At 44.9% G+C, this 21,400-nt stretch overlaps 1 protein-coding gene across 5 annotated transcripts in view; it reads right to left on the bottom strand.

Moving 5' to 3' along the window:
• Positions 1-1,264: 1,264 nt before the first annotated feature.
• sema6e (sema domain, transmembrane domain (TM), and cytoplasmic domain, (semaphorin) 6E) overlaps positions 1,265-21,400 on the bottom strand; it is a 113,819-nt gene continuing 93,683 nt past the window's right edge. For 3 of the 5 annotated variants that reach the window (XM_042108376.1, XM_042108375.1, XM_042108377.1), the window contains 4 exons: positions 17,971-18,029; positions 17,441-17,491; positions 13,876-14,028; positions 1,265-4,909 (listed from right to left, as the gene is read on the bottom strand). In XM_042108376.1, coding sequence (XP_041964310.1) covers positions 3,603-4,909; positions 13,876-14,028; positions 17,441-17,491; positions 17,971-18,029 — 1,570 coding nt within the window. In that variant the 3' untranslated portion in view covers positions 1,265-3,602. The remainder of the gene's footprint in view (positions 4,910-13,875; positions 14,029-17,440; positions 17,492-17,970; positions 18,030-21,400) is intronic. The other 2 variants (XM_042108378.1, XM_042108379.1) reach the window with 2 other exon arrangements.

Here is a 21,400-nt window from a genome sequence, read left to right as displayed (position 1 = left end):
CATATCCTGAGCAGCGTGGAGCCATAAGGTAATAATAACATGGAATAACACATTCTAGATAAATTAGGGCAAGCAGATATCATAACACCCTTTTCCCTAACCCTGGGCATGTGCATTACTTATAATGCTTAGTGCTTAGACGTACTTATGCACCCTCATTAGCATTGCGAAAAGCTGCAGTCTGATGCAAATATAAACAAACTAATCTTTTAGTATTGATATGAATCTAGGTAAGTGAATATAATTTAACGTTTGAATAGACCTGGAGAGAATTATTAGCATAGGCCTACCCACTCATCGCAATGGCCAATGCTCAGCTTGCACATTTGGTCTAGGCAGTGAGCAGATACTAGTGCTGCTGCTGCTGCCATCCTGACTTCAAGGAGCAGCCAGGGTATAAAATTAGGAGCCAATCACCTGAGCCACAAACGTCAGATGACCCATCTGTGCACTATAAAACACTATAAAACACCTCAGGGGGAGGAACATAATGCTTATTTTACTTTGAAATACAAAGCAGCAAAATGCTGACTGTAGGCACTGTGACACAAATACGATGGCATACGAGGATTGATACTGAAATGCTATTTTGAAAATAGCTGCCATTGAACGGAAGCCTATAGGGGAAAATTTGGTTGCACTTTACTTGACGGTATCTACATAAGAGTGACATGACCATAAACATTATAAACAATTCATAACGTTTATGACATAACGCTTCTGTTGTTAAGTGTCATGACAAGTTAGGGTTAGAGGTTAGGATTAGGGTTAAGGTTCATTTGTCATGACAGTGTCATGTCACTCTTATGTAGATACCGTCAAGTAAAGTGTTACCGAAAATTCTTAGTTTGCCAGCATAATGAACCTTGGAGGCCTATGGCTTTAGTTGGCCAGCACAAAGGACCTTATGATCTTGACCAGCAGGAGATTATCTTAATTAGGCTCATCCACTAAAGACATGCCCCTGCTTTAGAAAATGTTTTGAAAATGCAACCTTGGCTTCAAAAGACTTGCATGTGGTATTGTACTGGCAATGGTTACTGGAACAGATGCTTGTGAAATTACATTATTTGACAGAATCCCCTGCAAAATGTTGTGTCTGTGTGTGATCATGGGCAACCAACTTGAAATGAGTGGTAACACAATCAACCCATCAAAGGAGGCAACGTAATGAAAAGGCTTTAAATTGGTCAACTAAACTACTACATAAACAGCAATCAAACACATGAATCTTAGATCAATTAAAAATAACACTGACACAATGAAAGCTCCAAATGACATTATTTTTATTTACACTGTGCAATAACAAGAAACCTCAATGTTTATAGCAATTAAAATTGACAAAGACTATTCCCTTTCCTTCATTAACCACTATTTCTGTTCCAATAAGCTACTCTTTATCTCAACAACTAAACACAGTCCTCTTCTTGGTGTAAGGTCATACTGACATGACTATTGTCAGTAATAGGTGCTTCTTTTGTTCTCAATATATTTCTTTAACCATTGTTTTCCCAAATATTATAATTTTTATTTTACTTTGAATGCACATGTGTTATGACTGGCCATCTACAAGCCTGATGAGTATATATGAATGAGAAGTCAGCTTGTGGTGAATTCAAGTGCAGACGAACTGCAGTAATCCAGGCAGTTACAAATACACCATTTTGTTTCACATTTGTATGATAATCTTGAGAACATTTTAGTCAAGAGTACAGTTAAAAGCAATACTCAGAAATTGGTCTGAAAGTGCAATAGTGGAGCACCACATCAATAGGTATTCTTAAGAGCAGAGAACCGAGAAAGTGTGTATGTCTAAGAGAGAAAGATTGAGAGAGAGAGAGAAAAGAAAAATAGACAGGGGGGGGAGAGAGAGAAAGAAAGAAAGAGAGATGCAGAGCAAGTATCACATTGAGTTCCACTGCAGGCAGTGTTGGAACACAAGATGTAATGAAACAGCTTGATCAGCATTGGTTCCCCTATCAATAGTCTCAGCTGTTGTCTAAGAGCAGTGGAATAAAATAGAAGAAAAGTACAAACACAAACACTACTCTCTGAAGCGAATGCTCCACTACACTACTGGTGCTCTTTGTGTGCTCTACTGCACTACTGTAAAAATATGTGTTTCAACTAAACCGGCAGATTTGAGATCTGGTGAACGCAATGTGAATGCGTGCGAAGGCATCAACAACCCACTCAATGAGAAGGAAAAGCACAGGAGTGGAGCCAAATAGATTAAAATAGAACCTGCAGTCTTAAGCTGGTAGTTGTTAAACCTATTCACACAGTTCAGGGGATATCAAAAAGGCCTAGATAGAAATATAAACCTATGGTACATGTGGCATACAGTATACTGACATTGAAATTGAAAAATAAAAAAGATAAAACACAAACTGTAGCATCTTCACTTTCATTCGTCACCCCCACCCTTTCCCAGAGCACATACCATATTAAATAAGGCACAATTTACACAATTAAACAATTAATATTCGGCTAGTTATTATTCCTATATTTACAACCAATGACTACAAAGTTAATTGCAAGTGATGCAGTCTTCACTAAATTAAACCCAAGGGAGTAATATTTGTTGTGAATGTATGTATGATCTCTTGTTTGCTGATATACCTGTTTTTGCAAAGCTTCTGCTTGGACATACACACATACCAAACACACGTTAGTCCGGGGTAGTTTTAATACTGCATATATGGCCACAGAAGAACATTAGTGGTCTTCCCATGCCTACCTTTTTTGGTCACTGCCCAAATGTTACTAGAAATTGAGAATGCAATACAAATATCCTCAAAATGATGAAGCTTTGCGTAATTAAACGCTTAGACTTAATTTCATGCCATTTCAAGGGAGTTTGTGGTATGGTTATTGCTTATAAATCTCTTGCGTGGTCTTTTTTTTAAGATGGTGCAATATACTAGGGTTACTAGGGGAGGGGGGTTGTAAAAATGTAACAGTTTATTTTGTTCTCAAAATAAGGCAAATAAAGTGTTTCTTTTGAGAAGCTGTAACCCACAGTATAGACATGATACTGTGTTTGATCTGTGTATTGTATACATATATACTGTGTAGATATGAACACACATATATACACACACACACACACACATGCATATATATATACACGTTATTATAAGAAACAATCACTGATCATCACCTCTACGTCCAACAGAATAGCTGAGCAAAAGCAAAAAGATGAGCAGCATCACAATATGCCCAAAGCCGCTTGTGTCCAGCAGTTTCCGTGGTGATGCCAGCCCTTACTGTTCAGAGTTGCATTTAAAGCCACAATGAAGACAGTGGCAGCCTAAAAAACAAGGTGATCTTCTGGCAGATGCTATCCCCAGTTTTCCACCATCTAGAAGCGAATAGCTGAGCAATACCAATATGGTACAAATATATTCAATGGACATAGAGGACAGTGGGTCACGCTCAAGTGTAGAGGCAGCATCCCCGACTGCCAGTTCAAATCTCAATGCTCGTTTGAATATTCTTCTTTTCTTTTTAATTTTCATTTCCAGTCATGGGATTACACAGATATGTGTGTGCAGTCCTGTTTTTGTTGTTGGTGGTAAAACAAGCTGTCGTGGTTGACCTCAGTAGTTGAACTTGCCCTGCTGGTTGACGGGCGAGGTGGCGGGGATGAAGAGTGGCTTGGGGGGCACGTCGGGCTTGAGCGACGCCGTCCGGCGCACGTTGACGCCACGGTGGCACTCGGGCTGCTCGCTGTAGCTGTGCTGGCGCATCAGGTAGCTCCCGGGGATGAGTGGGTGGCGCACCTCGCAGCCGCCGCCACCGCCGCTGCTGCTCCCGGCAGAGTTGATCCGCGCGAGCATAAGCGGGCGCCCGCCCTGGTGGTTGAAGCTGTGCTGGCGGGCCACCATCCCGCCACCGCCCCCGGCGGCCATCTTGGAGGCGGCGATGAGCGAGTGCCGGTGGCCGGGGTGGCGCGAGAGGCGCTCCAGCGTGGACTGCGACGGCGGAGGCAGTGGCATGTCGGGCGGCACGTCCATACGCCGCGTCAGGCTGTCCCGTGGCAGCGTGGACGAGCTGTAGTACGGCGCCGTCTCCGTTTCGGGGATCTGCGGCTGGACGCGGTTGGCGAAGGCCATCTGGCCAGCGTGGGCCGACATGGACGAGGTCATGACCTTGCCGCCCCCGCCCATGCCCCCTGTGGTCACGTTGATCTCGTGGATGTGCTTCAAGAGCTCGTCCAGCGACGTGACGTCCACCACCTTGTGCGGGTAGCCGTGGTACGGCTGCTGGCTCATCATGCGCTCCGTGTTGTGGATCTTGCGCTCCTCCAGATGCATGGAGCCACCCAGGGCCTGGCCGTTGGACAGCCCGTGTGAGAAGGGGAACACCTGCTGCTGCAGCCCTGAGCTGGGCCTGGAGCCGGGCACGTTGTGGGGCTTGGGCTCCTTGGCGTTGTTGCAGTTCTGGTTCTTTTCCCACTGGTTCTTGAAGGCCTTCATGCTCTTGATGGGCAGCTCCGGCGTCGAGTCGGGTGTCGGCAGCCCAGACAGCTCGGAGCCGTGGTGGTGGTGATGAGGGTGGATGAGGTCGGCCATTCCGTGGTGCCTCCGGGAGGGGTGCTCTTTCCCGTTGCCGAAGAACGAGTTGTAGACTTTGGGCGACGGCACGTCCAGCTTGTCCTCCTTGCTCTGACTCTCCAGCAGACCGTTGAGCTTGGCCAGGCTGCGGAGCGAGAGCGCGTGAGGGATGGACACCTCCGGGTCCTTGGGCAGCCTCTTGGTCTTGCTCGAGTTGTGGTTGCAGTAGCAAGAGACCAGGAAGCCGGACAGGAACGCGCCCAGGACGAACGCCACGAGCACGCAGGCGATGAGGAGGGTGTAGTGGACACTGTGGTTGGTCTTCTCCACCTCAGGAGGACGGCGCACACCTAGTGCAGAGGAGAAGAACACAGGAGAGAGTTGACCAATGAGTGTAGCCAATGAACACAGACCCACACACACACAAAAAGAAAGACTTGACATGTTAAGCAGACTTTAATTAACACCGATCCGTAGACAGACTGCAGGCTCTAACCTAATGGCGGTCTTTCGACAGACACTGGTTCTGGATGCTTAAGCACAGTGCCGTGCAAAAACAACGTGGGCAGCTAAATGGCAGAGATGTTTGAAGTGGACAATTAGCTTCTTGGCTTAATAAATCAACAAATCCTTTTTGCCAGGAGCTTAGCCCCCTGTGTGATTCTGACTGAGGAGGGAGGTGTACGGGGAAGGGCTCCCATGTGAGTAATAAAGCTCTAATTGAGAGCAAGGCTTAAATATTAACAGTGGCACTAGTAGGCATTGGACATCCTTTCGGAAAGTGCCGCTTCTCATGCGTGACTCATGGCACTAGAGCATCTGGCTCTGTGTACTAGCTAACCAGACAGAGACCATTTGATTGTGACGAAAGAAAGAAACAAAAAAAAAAAAAAAACTCCTATTCCTTGAACTTGAACGTCAAAGTTATTGTGAAATGTGTTGAAGTGTCGAGGCCTGAGTAGCAAGGATTCTGGGAAAGGGGAAGGAATGATGAACCGAAGAGACCTTGGAATATCAAACTATTTGCCTAATGGTATCCGCGCTGAGGAGAGATGTGATAAATGACACCTCTTGCAATCAGGGCTCATTTGCAAGTGTTTCAACCATCTGTAGTGTCAGGTCTCTCTCCTGCCTGCCTAGAAACATGACAGTACAGTCTCGGCGAGATGGATAAATAAGCTGGTGAAGGTAGAGCAAATTGCAGGTGTTCCGAATGGGATAATTTCTGCCCATAATGGCAACGCAGGTGAAAGGGCCGCTGAGGGATGATGGGTAACTGCGCTAATGATGATGGCAATAAATGATGAAATGATGAAAGGAAGAGTGGGGAGCGAGCAGCACAAAAGCCTCTTGTCTCTTCGTCAGTTAAAGCTCAATGGGACATTTGCATCTACAGGAACTCTACGCTGACTTTAAAATTCCATCCAAAATGCGCCAATCCGCTGATCCGAAATGTTTGTAAATGATGAAAGGTCGCGTTGTTTAAACCAATAGGAAGTGCGCTACGAAGAGACATATTTAGTCTCAGCAAATAGGTAGAGAGGGCCTAGAGAGCAGCAGTATGTGGGCGGAGTGCTGGGGTTGGGGGTGGCAATAGGGATTCTTTTACTGCAGCTGTAAGCAGAAACACAATTATGAATCCATAATAAGTCTATGTGTGCTGCCCAGAAACAATCTATCTCCAGGCATCAATATAAACACATTAGAGCCCACACAGAGCCCGGCACTTGACTGGTTTTCCAACTGTGGGATGGAGTGTGCTTTTGTTTCGCAATATTATTTTCTCTCTGACTGTTTATGTAAGCAGAGAGGGAGGGGATGGGGGGGGGGGGGGGGGGGGTAAAAATTAACATAAATCAAAGCATTTTTTACCCCCTTGAAGCTGTAGGGAGAGGGAGAAAATGACTAACAATTTGATGGAAAGATTTGTGTGTGTCACAAAGTTGCTGGCGGGAGCTATTCCCAGGGCCCACTGCATAACAAATGGTGCTGAGGGGTTACATGAAAAACCTAGGATATTCCATCTTTTTCACGCTGCCTTCGGTGACGCTATGGAAATCAGACGGCTGTGTAGCGCTGAACTGCTGCGGGCATGCTGAAGCTCACCTGAAGCAGATCTTTTGCTATGAGAGAAATGATGGGCATTTTTATTTTACAGCCTTGGAGGGGTGTCATGAAGACATATATGGAGACTGCACTAATAACGTGAAGGTGAAGGGAACAGTTATGGATGCTGGTGGACAGAGTACAAATATAGGCAATCTCAGTCAGTCCTGTTCTGGGAACTGTCATAGAGAATATATCACAGTATGCGTGTGCAATGCAACACTCTTCAAAAACTCCCGGAGTTCAATCGCAGGGTAGAATGGACGAGTGGAACAACGCACATCCAAATGCCTGAATATGAGATTAATTTGCTGTCTTTGATCATGACAGAATAATGATAATCATGACATCATGACAGAATAATGATAATAAGTGAATGTTCTTCAATAGCATCACTCGTCTGATTGTGAACCTGTGAGCATCATAACTAACCTGTCAAAAACAGCCCTGAAAATCACCCACCACTTCATCACACATGTGTCCATGGTGCTGCATCTTTAATTGCTCACCATCTCAGCATCAATTTGTGTTGTGAGATGTGGCCATATCTGAGCTTTCAGGCGCCACAGTAAACAAATTAAAAATATGTGCTTAGCATGCAACTGCACACCGCTGTCACACCCAAATGAATCTGCACGCCCTGGAAGCTGAAGTGAGATGGAAATGTGTGGTAGTCAGGGGTGGGGGTGGGACCAGACTAATCGCTGGCGAAGTGTGGGGGGTGGGCACAGACTAATCACTGGCGAGGTGTGAGTGGCTGTTTTATAATGCCCCGAGTAAACATGAGTCACCAGCCTCTGTGTGAGGCCCCCAAACCTGGGTCACGGGGGAGTAAGGTGTGTGTGTGTGTGTGTGTGTGTGGGGGGGGGGGGGGGGGGGGTGACAGGGGGCTCACACATGGGATGAGTCAAAAGTGGGTGTCTTGGGGGGGTATCACAGAGGGGTGCCCCAACAGGAGGCTCACAAATCATCCCCTAGGACCTGTCAAAATATGTTTGTGCTTCTTGTAAATGACTGAACTGGCGCATGTGGGTGACATATGGTGCCGTGTCCACAGTGAAAACAATACCCACTGACACAGATGATGAATTTGTTCCTGTTTACGGTGAGCGCAAACAAAGCCAAATGTGTTTGATCCAGGCGAAATTAGCGTTGCCATGTGTCACTATGAAGAATTTAGTAGGAAAAGGGGACTTCAGACAAGTCTGAGACTGTTTCAAATTATTGGAAGAATTACAATTCTGTGATTTTTAAGTCACATACCAAGCGAAACATCCTATGTGTGTCATTATATTACACATCATTATTATGTATTTAAACTATTTTCACCAACGGCTTATATAATGAAATTATTAACAATGTCACATAACATATTTTTTCAGCATGCTGTTTGTCTTTGTACAGTGTCTTATTATAGTCCAAATGTGTGAACATAACAGGGAAAAACCAATTTGGACATGCATGGATCTGCCAACATGTAAACAAACAGATGGGCTCTAGCGGAACACAAGAGGACGGGAATACAGCAGGATGAGAGAGACGCTGGAGAGAAGAGAGGGAAAGAAAGAGTATGGAAGTGTGTGTGTGTGTGTGAGAGAGAGAGAGAGAGAGAGCGAGTGAAGCGAGACACAGACAAAGGGTGGCACAGTGAGGCAACAACAGAAACGAGCGAGAGCAGGAGTGAGAACGTGCTAAACAGAGAGAAACACAAAAGAGAGACCAAGAAAAGGTGCACACATGAGGTAGAAAAGGGATAGAAAAAAAAGGGACTACAATGGCACCACAATGAAAGAGGGAGTGATAGTGGTAGAGAGAAAGAGGTGTAGACAGAAGTTTACAGAGAGAGAGAAAGAAAGAGAGAGAGAGAGAGAGAGTGGGGAAAAGAGAAAGAATGAAAGCAAGTGGAGGGAAGCGAGGCATGTGCATTATGACTGACAGCCTGTCAGTCTGCTGGGCTAGAAGGCTTTCGCTCTCTCTCTCTCTCTCTCTCTCTCTCTCTCTCTCTCTCTCTCTGAAGCAGCTGTGTGGTGTGTTGCTACGCCTCTGCCTCTGCCACCACGCCTCTCCTCTGCCGGTCCTCTCCTCTCCTTCTCTGGGCTTGTAAGGCGCTCGTCTACCCTGCCAAATACTGATCGCATCCGTGAAGTTAAAAATAGATGCTACTCTGCATTACATAAGCCTGCGAAAAACGCAACAGAAAAACCTGGAGTTGGTTGCTGTCTTTTGCTAATTGGAGACAGGCCATGCGGAAAAAAAGGCTAAGAGAGAGGCTACGGAGTTGTGAGCACTTTTTGTCCAAACTGTGTTAGGTAAGTGTGAAAGTGTGGTTTTCTCCACTGTAAACAAAATTCCAATGCAATAATGACTGAATGATTCTGGTTCTGTGTGTGTATATCTATCCTCAAGTTTCATACCCAGTACCCTAGTGTATTCCATACCCAGTACCCTAGTGTATTCCATATACCCAGTACCCTAGTGTATTATATACCCAGTACCCTAGTGTATTCCATGCCCAGTACCCTAGTGTATTATATACCCAGTACCCTAGTGTATTTCATACCCAGTACCCTAGCGTATTAGTACTCTAGTGTATTCCATACCCAGTACACTAGTGTATCAGTACCCTAGTGTATTTCATACCCAGTACCCTAGTGCAGTGGTTCTCAAATGGGGGTACGTGAAGGCACTCCAGGGGGTACGCAAGATTTTAAAATATACATATATTTAAAAAGTAGAATCTATGCAAAAATAGTTTAAAAACAATTATTTAACAAATATTTCAGGAAAATATAAGTTCATAAAATTAATTTTATATTTCAGTAGGCTATTCAATTTCATTATCCTAAAAACCCAGAGTCCCCCCCATACCAGGATGGTTCGACCCAACCTGTCACAAGCCACCCGCCATCACCTGTCAATCACTGTCAAAACTCAATCGATGGAGTCGTGGTTGAAGCGTAGCGGTAATTCTTGTGAAAACACGGAGGTTGCAAAGAAGGCCAAACCAGAGCCGGCAAAATTCCGTGCTCTGTTTTAAGTCTTTTTTTCTCAACTAAAAATGCTTTGTGCTGGTTAGGGGGTACTTGGCTGAAAAAATATTTCACAGGGGGTACAACACTGAAAAAAGGTTGAGAACCACTGCCCTAGTGTATCAGTACCCTAGTGTATTCCATACCCAGTACCCTAGTGTATTTCATACCCAGTACCCTAGTGTATTCCATACCCAGTACCCTAGTGTATCTCTGTAGAATTCTTGAGGATTGCTGACAAATGCATCATTGAACTTATCAGCTGCATACTCAAAGATCCATAGATTTTGATTAGTAGTACATTTTTTCATTACTTGCAGTTTTTTTCGTACGGTTTCATTTAGTCAGAACTGATGATTTCTCCTCTGTTAACACTGGAAGCATTCGTCATAGAGGGTTCATTTGTCGCAAATGAAGGCATTCCTGAATACCTTAATTAGTTCCCTTTTTCTGCGTCTGAAAGACGCTGCTCTATACGGCTCTCCCTCATTAACAGCCACTTCATTCCATTGTGCGACAGCTGTGAGTCCAAATTGCTTGCGGTGCGTCAAGAAAGCTAAACTCCCAACTAATGCCCGGAATTTATTTTCAGCTGTGAAGAGGGTGGGTGGGGGTGGTGATGGAGGGTAGGGTGGTATCAACAAATTAACTTAGCCCAAAGATATTCAGCATTCCAATTCTTCAGTATTGGGACACCCCCCCTCCCACACACACACACACAAACCAGCTCCCATACTACTCATGAGCGTGAGTTCACATTAAAATGCCAATCCCCAGAAAAAGAAAAAAAATTGACAACTGAAATAAGCACAGTGGGTGTAATACTCTGCACAAAACTTAGTAATCAAGCATGTCTGAGTGTGAGACTGGAGCAAATTAATTTAATCATGATTCTTCTGAAATTAAATCAGCACATATTTCTCCACTTGAGACGGCTGTCAATTGAGTTCTCTTTGAGCTGTACTGTACCCATGAAAGACACGCTGACTAAACAGAAATCTCAAACTTTCACTCAAAACTTTTTTTTTTCTGTTCCGTGCTCGTCTATGTTTGTTATCTTACGCTGTCAGGACATGGTCATTTACCCTGTGATTAAGTACCTTGTTTTGGAGTCTGGCTCGCAGGTTGACATACTATGAAAACATCATATATCACAATATCACACATGCTGCATTTGTTAACCACATTTTTTGTAAGCCATCCTTTGTGCTTTCCTTCCCTGATGTATGTGCCATGCATACACACACTGCTCAGCATGTTATACACACAAGCACGAAGGGAACATTCAACATTCGACTTTGAAGGAAGAGGAGAAACTCCAGAGGTACAGCTGCTCCCTTCCAAAGAACCAAACACACAAGCATTCGTTAAAGAAAGCCCCACTGGCTTAATCATGCATGAGGAAAAGTAAACTGCCAGAACCCGTTTCAGCAGGACCAGATCTGGTGCTTCTGGAACCAGGTTTTGAAGACGTCTATAAGGGTGGGGGGGGGGGGGGCAACAAAACAAATCAAACAAACCAAAAACACTTGCGTGCAGGACACTCATAGAAGCCACTGAACTCAACGGAGGAAAGAACAGCTTTGTTGGAAAAACAGGGAGAGAAGAAGGATTGAACTGAGGAGGAGGCAGGTTATTAGTTCAAAAAACTACAGGCAGGTTAAAGCAGCAGAGGAGAGGGAGACTCCTCTTTGTCCACAGGCATCATGGGAGGAAAACGGAGGAGGGGAAAGAGGCTGGGGGGACAGGGAAAGGACAGTCTGCGTGTACGTGGACCTGTGCACTGTGAGCCAAGGCTTGACTGATGGGAGACTGCTTGTGAAGACCATGTTGTTGACTTTCTGGGGACAATGTTTATGACTGACTTTATAACTGAGGCCTGGGGGTTTAGTGAGGATGGTATTTGCCTGTGTGCGGATGGTGCTTTGTTTATTTGAGATAAAATAGCCTGCTTCCTGGGTTTTTTTTTTCCTTGTGTTTGTTGTGCGATTCTACGATAAGCTAAGTTGAGGTGGAGAGTTTCAGAAAATAGGAGGAAGCACATTTTTCTTCTTGCTCGGAGTTTGAAGAAACAACATATGAGGTCATGTTCAACTTCCCACGTGCCAGAATTATGCTGGGTAGCGCTTTTTTCTTGGGGGGGGGTTAGCTAGTTTCAAGTGACCTTTAATAAATTCACACTGTTAAACGTGCTGTGAGTAAGTGACGGCTTGCTGGCTGTGACATCTGAGAAAAACAACGCCATGATGTATGCGTCACCTAAGGACTCTGACGAGCCATCAAATTAATTTCCTCCATTGCATGACTCACTACAAATTACACCAAGATCCATTCCAAAAAAAAATAGAACACTCACGTGCATTGTGCAGCTGTCAACTTTTTTTTTTTACAACTTGTCATTAACGCCGGACTTATGGTTACAGCGCTGATGTCCTGTTGTGTCATACTCTTAGGGGAGAAGAGGGGAGGCAGAAAAGGGACACAGCATCAGAGCACGAGCCAGCGCTTCTCTCCTCTGCCGCGGTATTAATAACCAGTGGAAAACACAGCGGCTCCCCACAGGACTCAAACTGACTTCAAGAGGGAAAAGTTCAACCCGAGTTCATCTGCCGCTCTCCTCGCAGTCTTTTAATGAGTTCTGGAGCCCTGCTAGGTCCGTCCCATTATCAACATGTCTACCTCCGCTCTCCAGATAAATTATCTCCGTTTTTTGCACGTTTCTTCGGACAACCTTGAATTTGCAAATGACCTGGGAGAGGCTTCTGTGTTTAAAATAGCTGCCGGGGGAGGACTCACACAGTGCACAGGTAGCCCTGACCCAAAGGGGAAAAAAAAAACTCCAAGGCTGGAGTCAGAGGGTGATCCTGTGCATCGTTACGCACATCTCGATCTGCAAAAATACCATGTGTAGGTTTAAGCTCTGCACTTGTAGAACAGTGAAGTGGATGAAAACCCCTTAATGGAAATATTCCGATTAACCTAAAGTGCACACTTACTGAAATTACACATAACAGACGGATCTATGCCTAAGCGCCTACTGGGGCCTTTATGTAATGCCCTAATGTTATGGCCTCTCAAGAGAACCACCTTTGCTCACTGGATCCCTGAATTAACGTCAATACAAATATACACTTGCTACAAGCTCTGAGAATGGCCTGATGTGGATATTGTGAAGATGAAGAAATCCTATGCTGTTCAGGTATTACCTTTCAAAACATATGGCCCCCCATCCCTGTTTGTGAAGCTTTGCTGTTGTTGTAAGACTATAGAGGCTTTCCTCAATGCCTACTCCTCTATTTCCTGTTATTTGAGTAATATTTGTCCATATCTGAAGATGACCACCCCCCCCCCCCCCCCCACCCTCTAATAGTGTGATGGGCTTCTTGCTTCGTCCTTTGATTGCATAACACCGCCCGACAGAAATAGATTGCCCCGGCAGAAAGTTTCTATTACTTGGCTTGGACATCTGCTGCCGGGTACGGCGGTTGTTTATTTGCGGCTGGCGTTTTTCATTTGCTTTTGAGCGGCTCATCATGGCTGTGGTAGAGCTCTCTTGGCTTGGTGCGGTGCAAACCCCCCCCCTCCAGATTTATAGACTCTTGGCACAGGAGTGTAGGAACGAGGAGAACGAGGGATCTGTAAACACTCCTCAAGAGAAATGGGGAAAAAAACTATCGGCAATGTCCTTTGAACTCCGTACTGGGGGTCATTCAGGGATAACAGTCTGGGGACCACCATTTGAACGCAGCATGAGGATGTGCTAAATATATATTATCTTTGCAGTTGTGGAGATAGGATTGTATCGGCGGTGTTTTGTGGCACGCTCAAATTAATAATACTAAAATAAAACTAATAAGTGAAAATAAGATGTGGAAATGGCAAGCATTAGCGTCTCTCTCTCTCCCTCTCTTTCTCTCTTGATGTTGCTTAGTAAACATTGAGGGGAAAAACAAGCACAGAGCGTTAGTTCTCAGCTTGACAGTGAGTGGGCAGTGCAAGCTCCAGGCTCGACAGTGCAAATCCAGTACAGCGCAAGAAAGGGACAGGGTCAACTATTGCATCTAGAGGTTGTCTAGATAGGTCTAGAAAGGTCTAGAAAGGTCTGTGAAAGGGCAGACGGCAAGAGTCAGACACCGTCTCTCTCACTCTCTCTCTCTCTCCCGCCTCCCTGGCCTCCTTACCCTCCACACTGATGGCCTCAGAGTCAGGTGAGCCCTGGTCCCCCACTGAAGGGTGCCCCTCAGGCCCTGTACCTTTCTGTGAGTCACCGGGCACCTTGGGAAGGACTGCTGCCTGACTGGTTGTGCTGGCGGTTGTAGTGGGGGTGGTCTTTCCTGTGATTGTGTTGGGGGGAGGAGGGAAGGAGAAGGGGGGGCAACAGAGGAACCAGTCAGTGAAATCCATATGAAAGAACAGTCCCATACAAACCTTCAAACATCCGCCTCAAGGCTGGATCATTTAGCACTGAATTAATGAAAGACATCAATCCCCTGGGTTGGACAAAAAACGCAAAGCTGTGAAGGAAAATAATTAGTTTACAACAGCCTTAGCAACCACTCCAGATACAATTTAGTTCGACAGCATTTGAATTCATATGGATTTTGAAGTTAAATTACAGTAATTAAATAATGAACACAGAAATATCCAGAGCAGCTTACTTGACCTTGACATAGCAGTTAAAACATACATCAATACGAGAAACAGACTAATAAAACCCTCACAATGTAAAGCACTTTGTGGAGAAATGCAATATTTGGCATCAAAGTCAACAGCACATTTCCATGTTTCTCCCAGAGCAGACACTAAGGACTGCCTTTCTCCAGAGCAGACACTAAGGACTGCCTTTCTCCAGAGCAGACCCTAAGGACTGCCTTTCTCCAGGCCATCCAGACAGGACTTGGACAAGAACTGGTTCAGCACCTGGCCAGCTGGCGACTACCAAAGGGGCTGCTTTTAAGTGAGTATGCTTTCAGTCCATCGGTGGACCACACAGGTGGAAATATATGTCAGATTTAGATTTCGAAAACACAATGATACACCTTACCAGAAGTCGAAATGATCAAGACTACTTGGGGCACTGTGATGGAGTTTACTACAACTTTCTTCCACTTCCACTGAGAAGAAAAAAGCAATTTTTCTACCTCTCAACTCTCACTTCCAGCAGTGTTCTTGAGCCATGTTGCTACCTGGCCTTGGCATTTCACCACGGTGATGGACACTGTGCAGCACTGTTCCAGTATAGAAAAGGTTTCAGGCCACAGTAAATATATTAACAAACCCCTCATTCCATTCTATTTACCCGTTTCAGTCTTCCAGCCGGCAAGTTTTGCGCTAAATAAATCCTGTCAGAATGCCATCTGTGCCAGGCAAATGAAAGCTACCCACCACAGGGAGGCCAAAGCTGGCACTCTGGACACTAGCTGCAGGGCTATGTTATTAGCCTCATGCATTATTATGATTCCCCAGTTCCTTCTGCTGTAATGGAAGAAAAATCAATGGGAAAGGGGGAAAAAAACGTACCCCGAATCCCCCACCCCCCAAACAAAACCAGGCGTCTAAGGCATCTTGTCTCTCTCTCTCTCTCTCTCTCTCTCTCTGCTTTAAGCGTCACATATAGCAATCTCAGTGGGGTGGCCTGCACAAACAATGGGGAGAGTGGAGAGAATGGAGAGAGAGAATGGAGAGAGAGAATGGAGAGAGAGAATGGAGCTGGCTCTCCTCTCCTCCTCCTGCCCGCCCGCCTGCGATGGGGAGCGTTGGTGCTCGGCTGTGGCTGGAGCGCCGTGTGCTGTCTCCACCACGTGGGTGTTGTGGGTTGTCAGTGAGGAAATAATTGCTCCACGGCTCCGAGACGTGCATGGCTTTGTCTTACTGCGGAGAGGAAGAGGGAAAAAAAGCCTCTTCTTCCTGCACCCACAAGCAACACTCCCACCTCTCCGAAGAAAAGAAGAAGGGGGAAAAAAAACCCTGAAAAGAGTAAACTCATTTTGGCTCATTTGGAGAGGTGGTGTGTGTGTGTGTGTGTGTGTGTGTGTGTGTGTGTGTGTGTGTGTGTGTGTGTGTGTGTGTGTCTGTGTTGATGGTGTGACAAAAGAGAGACAAATCAAATGAATCTGTGGGAAGGCTCATCAAGCTTCAATTCTCACTGTGCATTTGCCCCCCCCCACGACCACGATCACGCAGCAACCACAAAAGCATGCAGGTATGGAGCCACGTTGCCTGCGAGATCGAGTGCGTCGTAGCGAAGACGGCGTTTTTGCGTGTGGGGAGTTGAGTGGCGTTGCTCCAGATCGAAGAGAGAAGCCGTTTTTTTTACGAATGCCATCACGATCTCACAACAGCACTAATATGCGCCAGAAATAAACTGTCAACAATCCCACCCCCCCTCCACCCCCTACCCCTTATATGAAATGAAGTGGTTTGTGTTCTGTTTCTTTTTGTTGTTGTTGCTGTTGTTGTTGTTGTTGCTCTTGTTGTTACTTGGAATATACTACTCTCATTTCCTCCCTCCCACGAGATTAAAAAGCTATTTTACAGTAAGGCCAGGATTTAACATGGCAATAAACAATCCCAACCATTTCAATATCTTGGCTTTTTGTTGACTAATGCTGTTGATTTAGAAGACATAAATAACATACAAACCATACATTACTGCTCTGCTTTCCATCACAAAAATATATGGCCGTAATCAGCACCATGCTCACAGAACTCGAGTGAGTATTCAATATTTCTGGATGGCTATTGGAGCAAGAAAGCAAAAGTGGACCGCTGCAAGAAGCAGGGGCTTTTTTTTACTCTGGCTTCTGGTCAGAGAGATATGAGAGAGCCCTGTATATTGTAGGGCAGTGAGTCATGGAATCTGACAGGCTCGGAGGTCCGCTCCTAAAAGAGGAATTAGGCGTCTCTCCCGTCCGCCTGTCAGAAAGTCACGTTGGAGCCTGTTGTTGTTTTGGACAATGGGCCGCCAGAGCAGCTGACCTCGCCAACCCCGGGCATGAATGTGCCAACGGTGCAGAAGGACACAATGATAGCCAGATGTTTACACACACACACACACACACACACACACACACACACACACACACACACGCCAACTGAATGACTGTCTGCTGCAATTTGCTGACTTTGCATGGATGTATCCATTCAGTTTGCCTCTAATTATGTGATATTATACACTGGGAGGTTATAAATATTTTCAGATACCCTATATGTAAGCCTGACTGACTACACCACCCAATACTGAAACAAAAAATTGAAGAAAAAAAAAAAACAGTGACAATGTGGTCAGCCATTTGGTGTAATAGCTAGTATCGATCTTGTGCTGCGGTACACAAATACATTTTGTGAGGCATTTCAGAGGCACAAGTTCAGCAGATTGAATTATCCCATCCAGTGTCAGGCTGTGCGAAGATTGCCCTGCAACAGAAGCTAATGTATGGGACCCAGTACATTTGTCATTTAGGCAATTCACCTTATCAGCCTGCCACCAAAACATGACATATAACAGCAATATGTATCCCATTACCAGACCAGATAACACAGACAAGATGATTTTAAAAGCAAAATTCCCAGCAAAGTGGAGAAGCGCGACAATTCAGTGCAGTGGATACAGAAACCCCAAATGCTCACCGTCTGCCTTTTGATCGTCGTAATATGACAAACACGAGTCATAAATACCACGACAACTAAACAAAAGGAGAGAGGAGGACAACGGGCGGAAAAAAGCATCTTTTTGTTTTTCCTTACCATAAGCAGAGTCCACTACGGTGTTCTGCTTCCGCGTGGTGGCCAAAACGTCTGCGGAGAGGGGGAGAGAGAAACAAAGGGTGAGAAAAGATGCATTATCTGTGACTAAACAGACCAATCAATTCATACAGTGGATGATTTCAAATGGCATCAAAGAGCTAAGCAGCCCATTAAATCCTTGAACAATGAGTATTTATAACACATACTCATTTATGATGCCATTTAGTGCACTGTACAGTTATACAACACCAAAAGCCTGAAGCCATGAATCTAGGCACGCGCCACTGTCATTCATAAAGCACTCCAATAACAGCTCCTCTAGATTATAGATGTTTCTGTGCAGTGTTTGGAGTTTGGAGCAGCTGCAGTTGTGTCTGGACTAGCACATCATTTTTGGAGGTCACAAAAGCACTTGATGGTGTTGGTGTTGGTTCTGTTCTAAAGCAGCCTTCATCTAAGCGTGAGGGCAGGGCTATTGGGCACAAGGGTGGTAGCAAGCCCATCACTGAACACAACTGATCTTAACTCACCATGACAACTGTCTGGATACTGCGTGTAACCACTCTCCACATCCTGGTCAAACCCTTGCCTTAGGAACAACACAAGAGAAGTAAATCAAACGTTACAAAAGAAAACACACATTCATATTTCAACACTTCATGATGTTTACACAAGTACACAGTTTGAAGGTGGTGGTGTTGTTGTAGGGTTAACTTGACATTCTCTTAAAGCCTTAAGAGAGATGCATGAAGCAATGTCAAAAGCAGTTTGGTGTTAAAGATAACACAGAATGTGTGTTCTCACACAGATAACACGGCATAGAGGATGAGTGGCTGTCATGCAGAATACACTGACAATCTTATTTGTCACCATTTGCAACTTGGGGCACAGTACAAACATATAAGCAAAGGTCTACTACCAAATGCATATGATACAAGAGGCTTTTGACAGGTTGAGGCTATAAGAGTTAGGCACTGATAACCATTCAGAAGTATTCCACAGCCGCAAGCCATCGTTATTCTCAGCAAAACCGATAACAATTATCTACTTTCTGCCATGAGTTGGACCTGAGAATCAGCCTAACCCATTAAAACTGTCAGATCAGCCGCCATCTCGCTCCAATTTCAGTGCTTCCTTTTTTAAATGCTTTGTTCTTGAGACGTCAGCTAGCAACAGATGACGTATGCTCCATCACACACACACACACACACACACACACACACACACACACACACACCCTGTCACTCATGAGGTCAATAGCACAGAAACACAAAAGATAAGCTGAGCTGATGCTCAGAGAAAGAAAGAGAGAGAGACATAGAGATCTGCATTCATAACTGACTCCATCTAGGACTAATGGAAACACAAACACGGCACTTTTCAGAAGCGAGCTGACAGCATAACATCAGCCTGTCAACACAGGAGAGGTAAATCAACCTAATTATTTGTGCCACCCAAAGCACTTTACTCATTCGGTCCTAAACACAGATGCGGCTTATTCTATTTTTAACACCCCCTCTGCATAGTCAATTCCCTTGCCAGTCAGCCACCTCGGACTGAAATGATTTTGTCATGGCCAGTTCCATTAACCTGTGCACAGAGAGAAAAGGGCCGGCCGGCACTTAGAAGGCACACGAGCAGGGTGCTATTTATTATCCAGATGCTCCACAGCCATAGAGCAGCACCCTCGCACTGCAAAATCAACTAGAGTGACTCTGGGAGAACAGAGTGTTCAAATCTCAATGCATGTCCCCCTCACTCCCCTGACATATGAAAACACCACCGCTAGTGTGTTTTTGAACTGTCTGCTATACGATTACAAATAAGGAAGTACAGCACAACTGCGCTTGATATGTAATGTGTATAATATACAGTGCCTATAAAAAGTATTCACCCTCCTTGAATATGTTGCATTTTACTAATTTTCTAAATGGAATCTTGATCAATTTAATTTGGTCCTTTCTTACAATAATTTACAAAAATCCCCTCTTTAATGTCAAAGTTAAAGCAGATTTCTACAAAGTAATGTTTTCAAATTAATTGAATATATACTGTAATGCTAAATATTCACCCCCTTCAATTCAACATTTAGTCGATGAACCTTTGGCCTCAATTAAAGCATGGAGTCTGTGTGGATACGTCTCAATTAGGCTTGCAAATCTGGGTTCTGGATTACTTCATTTTTCTTTGCAAAACTGCTCAAGCTCTGTCAGGTTGAAACGGCCCTTTTTATGTCCAGCCACAGATTTTCTACAGGATTGAGGTCTGGGCTTTGACTCGGCCACTCCAGAACATTCACCTTGTTGTCTTTCAACCATTTCTTCTTAGTTTTCGCAGTGTTTGGTGTCCGCAAAACATAACTTCTAGTCTGATGGCCAAAAAGCTTAACTTTGGTCTCATCAGACCGAAAAACCTTCCATTTGATCTTGGAGTCTCCCACATGTATTTGTGGAAACTTTCGTCGAGATTTAATAAGAGCTTTGCTACTCACCCATAGAGCTTTGACTGCACATTTGCCATACTCCATACATTCCTTAATGATGGATTTCACTGAACTCCAGGGGATGTTCAGTGACTTGACATTTTATTTGTATCCATCCCCTCACTTATGCTTTTCAATAACCTTTTCTATGAGTTTCTATGAGTCACTTCATTTATGCAATCGCTTATTTTGCATTATATTTTTTAATTAATTAACATTATTTTGTAGAAATTTGCTTTCACTTTGACATTAAAGCAGGGCTTTTTGTAAATTACTGTATAGTAAAAAAGGCCAAATTAAATTGATCAAGATTCCATTTATAAAAGCAGTAAAAGTAAAAATATCCAAGGGGGTGAATACTTTTTTTATAGGCACTGTACCAAACATGGTGTTGTTAGATAATGTGTTTGGGGACGTATGGGGATATAAATATTCTAGATATTCATGTCTAGAACAGGCTGTAGTATATACTGTACATGCACATGACATACGTGTGCTCTTCAAAGAACGTTGGGTGGCTTTTATTTAACATGATGAGTGTGGTATTTTTAAGTGACAGGGCTGTTGACCAAATCAATTGAGTGGACGTAAACATGAGAAGTAAGAAGGACGTGCACACTTGTGAGACACACACAGTCCCTCTAAGGGCCATCTGAACCTCAGACCACACATGGTAAGATGAAAAAGAATTGCTCGATAACTGGAGCCTTCTTGTGTTTGACTGGGAGATGCTCTAAACTTCAAACCAAAGGTTTTCTTGTTTCTTTTCTGCAGGGCGAGTACAAAGCAGTGCAGAACAAAGAGAAAAACAGACAGACACAAAGTGGGGGGGGGGTTGCGGAGAACTGGTGTGTTACAAAGAGTTAGAGAGGCTGTGAGCTTGGCTAGCGAGCGAGAAAGGTGCAGGAAACCAAACTGAGGGTCTCACCTCCCGGTCACCCCCCTCAGTGGCCGGCAGTAAACACACTCCACCTCCACCCAGCCCTACGCCACGTCACCGGCCGGTCAGCCTACCCAGCCCTGGAGCACATTAGTGCTGTTATGAGCCGCTGAGCCACGCTGGGGCAGGGCGTTTCACCAGAGGCCACGGAGAGCAGGCGAGGAGGCCACTTAGCTCAACATTTCTCCTGCCGGCCGCAGCTCAGCCAGCTCGGCATGGGAGTTTGGTTCGGCTGGTGGCACTGAACGTGCGCCACATATATCTACTGATGGATGCAGATGCAACTCATATTATCTGGCCCTGCTAGTATTCTACCTGCTTCTGTTCAGTGGCGGTCTGGTCCGATGCGACACGTTTGGTGGTGGTGCGGTGTGGAGGGAGAGGGAGAAAGAGAGAGAGAGGGAGGGAGGGAGGGAGGGAGGGAGGGAAAGTGGGAGGAGAAGGGTAATAATTCATTCAAATCTGTTTGGTACACTCGTTTCATCCCCCGCCTCGGAAAACAGACCTGCTCCATCTCGGGAGTGCAGTGCATTTCACG

The sequence above is a fragment of the Alosa sapidissima genome, chromosome 10 (assembly GCF_018492685.1).
Source record: "Alosa sapidissima isolate fAloSap1 chromosome 10, fAloSap1.pri, whole genome shotgun sequence".
Taxonomy (NCBI): Eukaryota; Metazoa; Chordata; class Actinopteri; order Clupeiformes; family Clupeidae; genus Alosa; species Alosa sapidissima.
The sequence above is the reverse complement of the archived record's forward strand: the minus strand, read 5'-3'. Positions and strand labels throughout refer to the sequence as shown.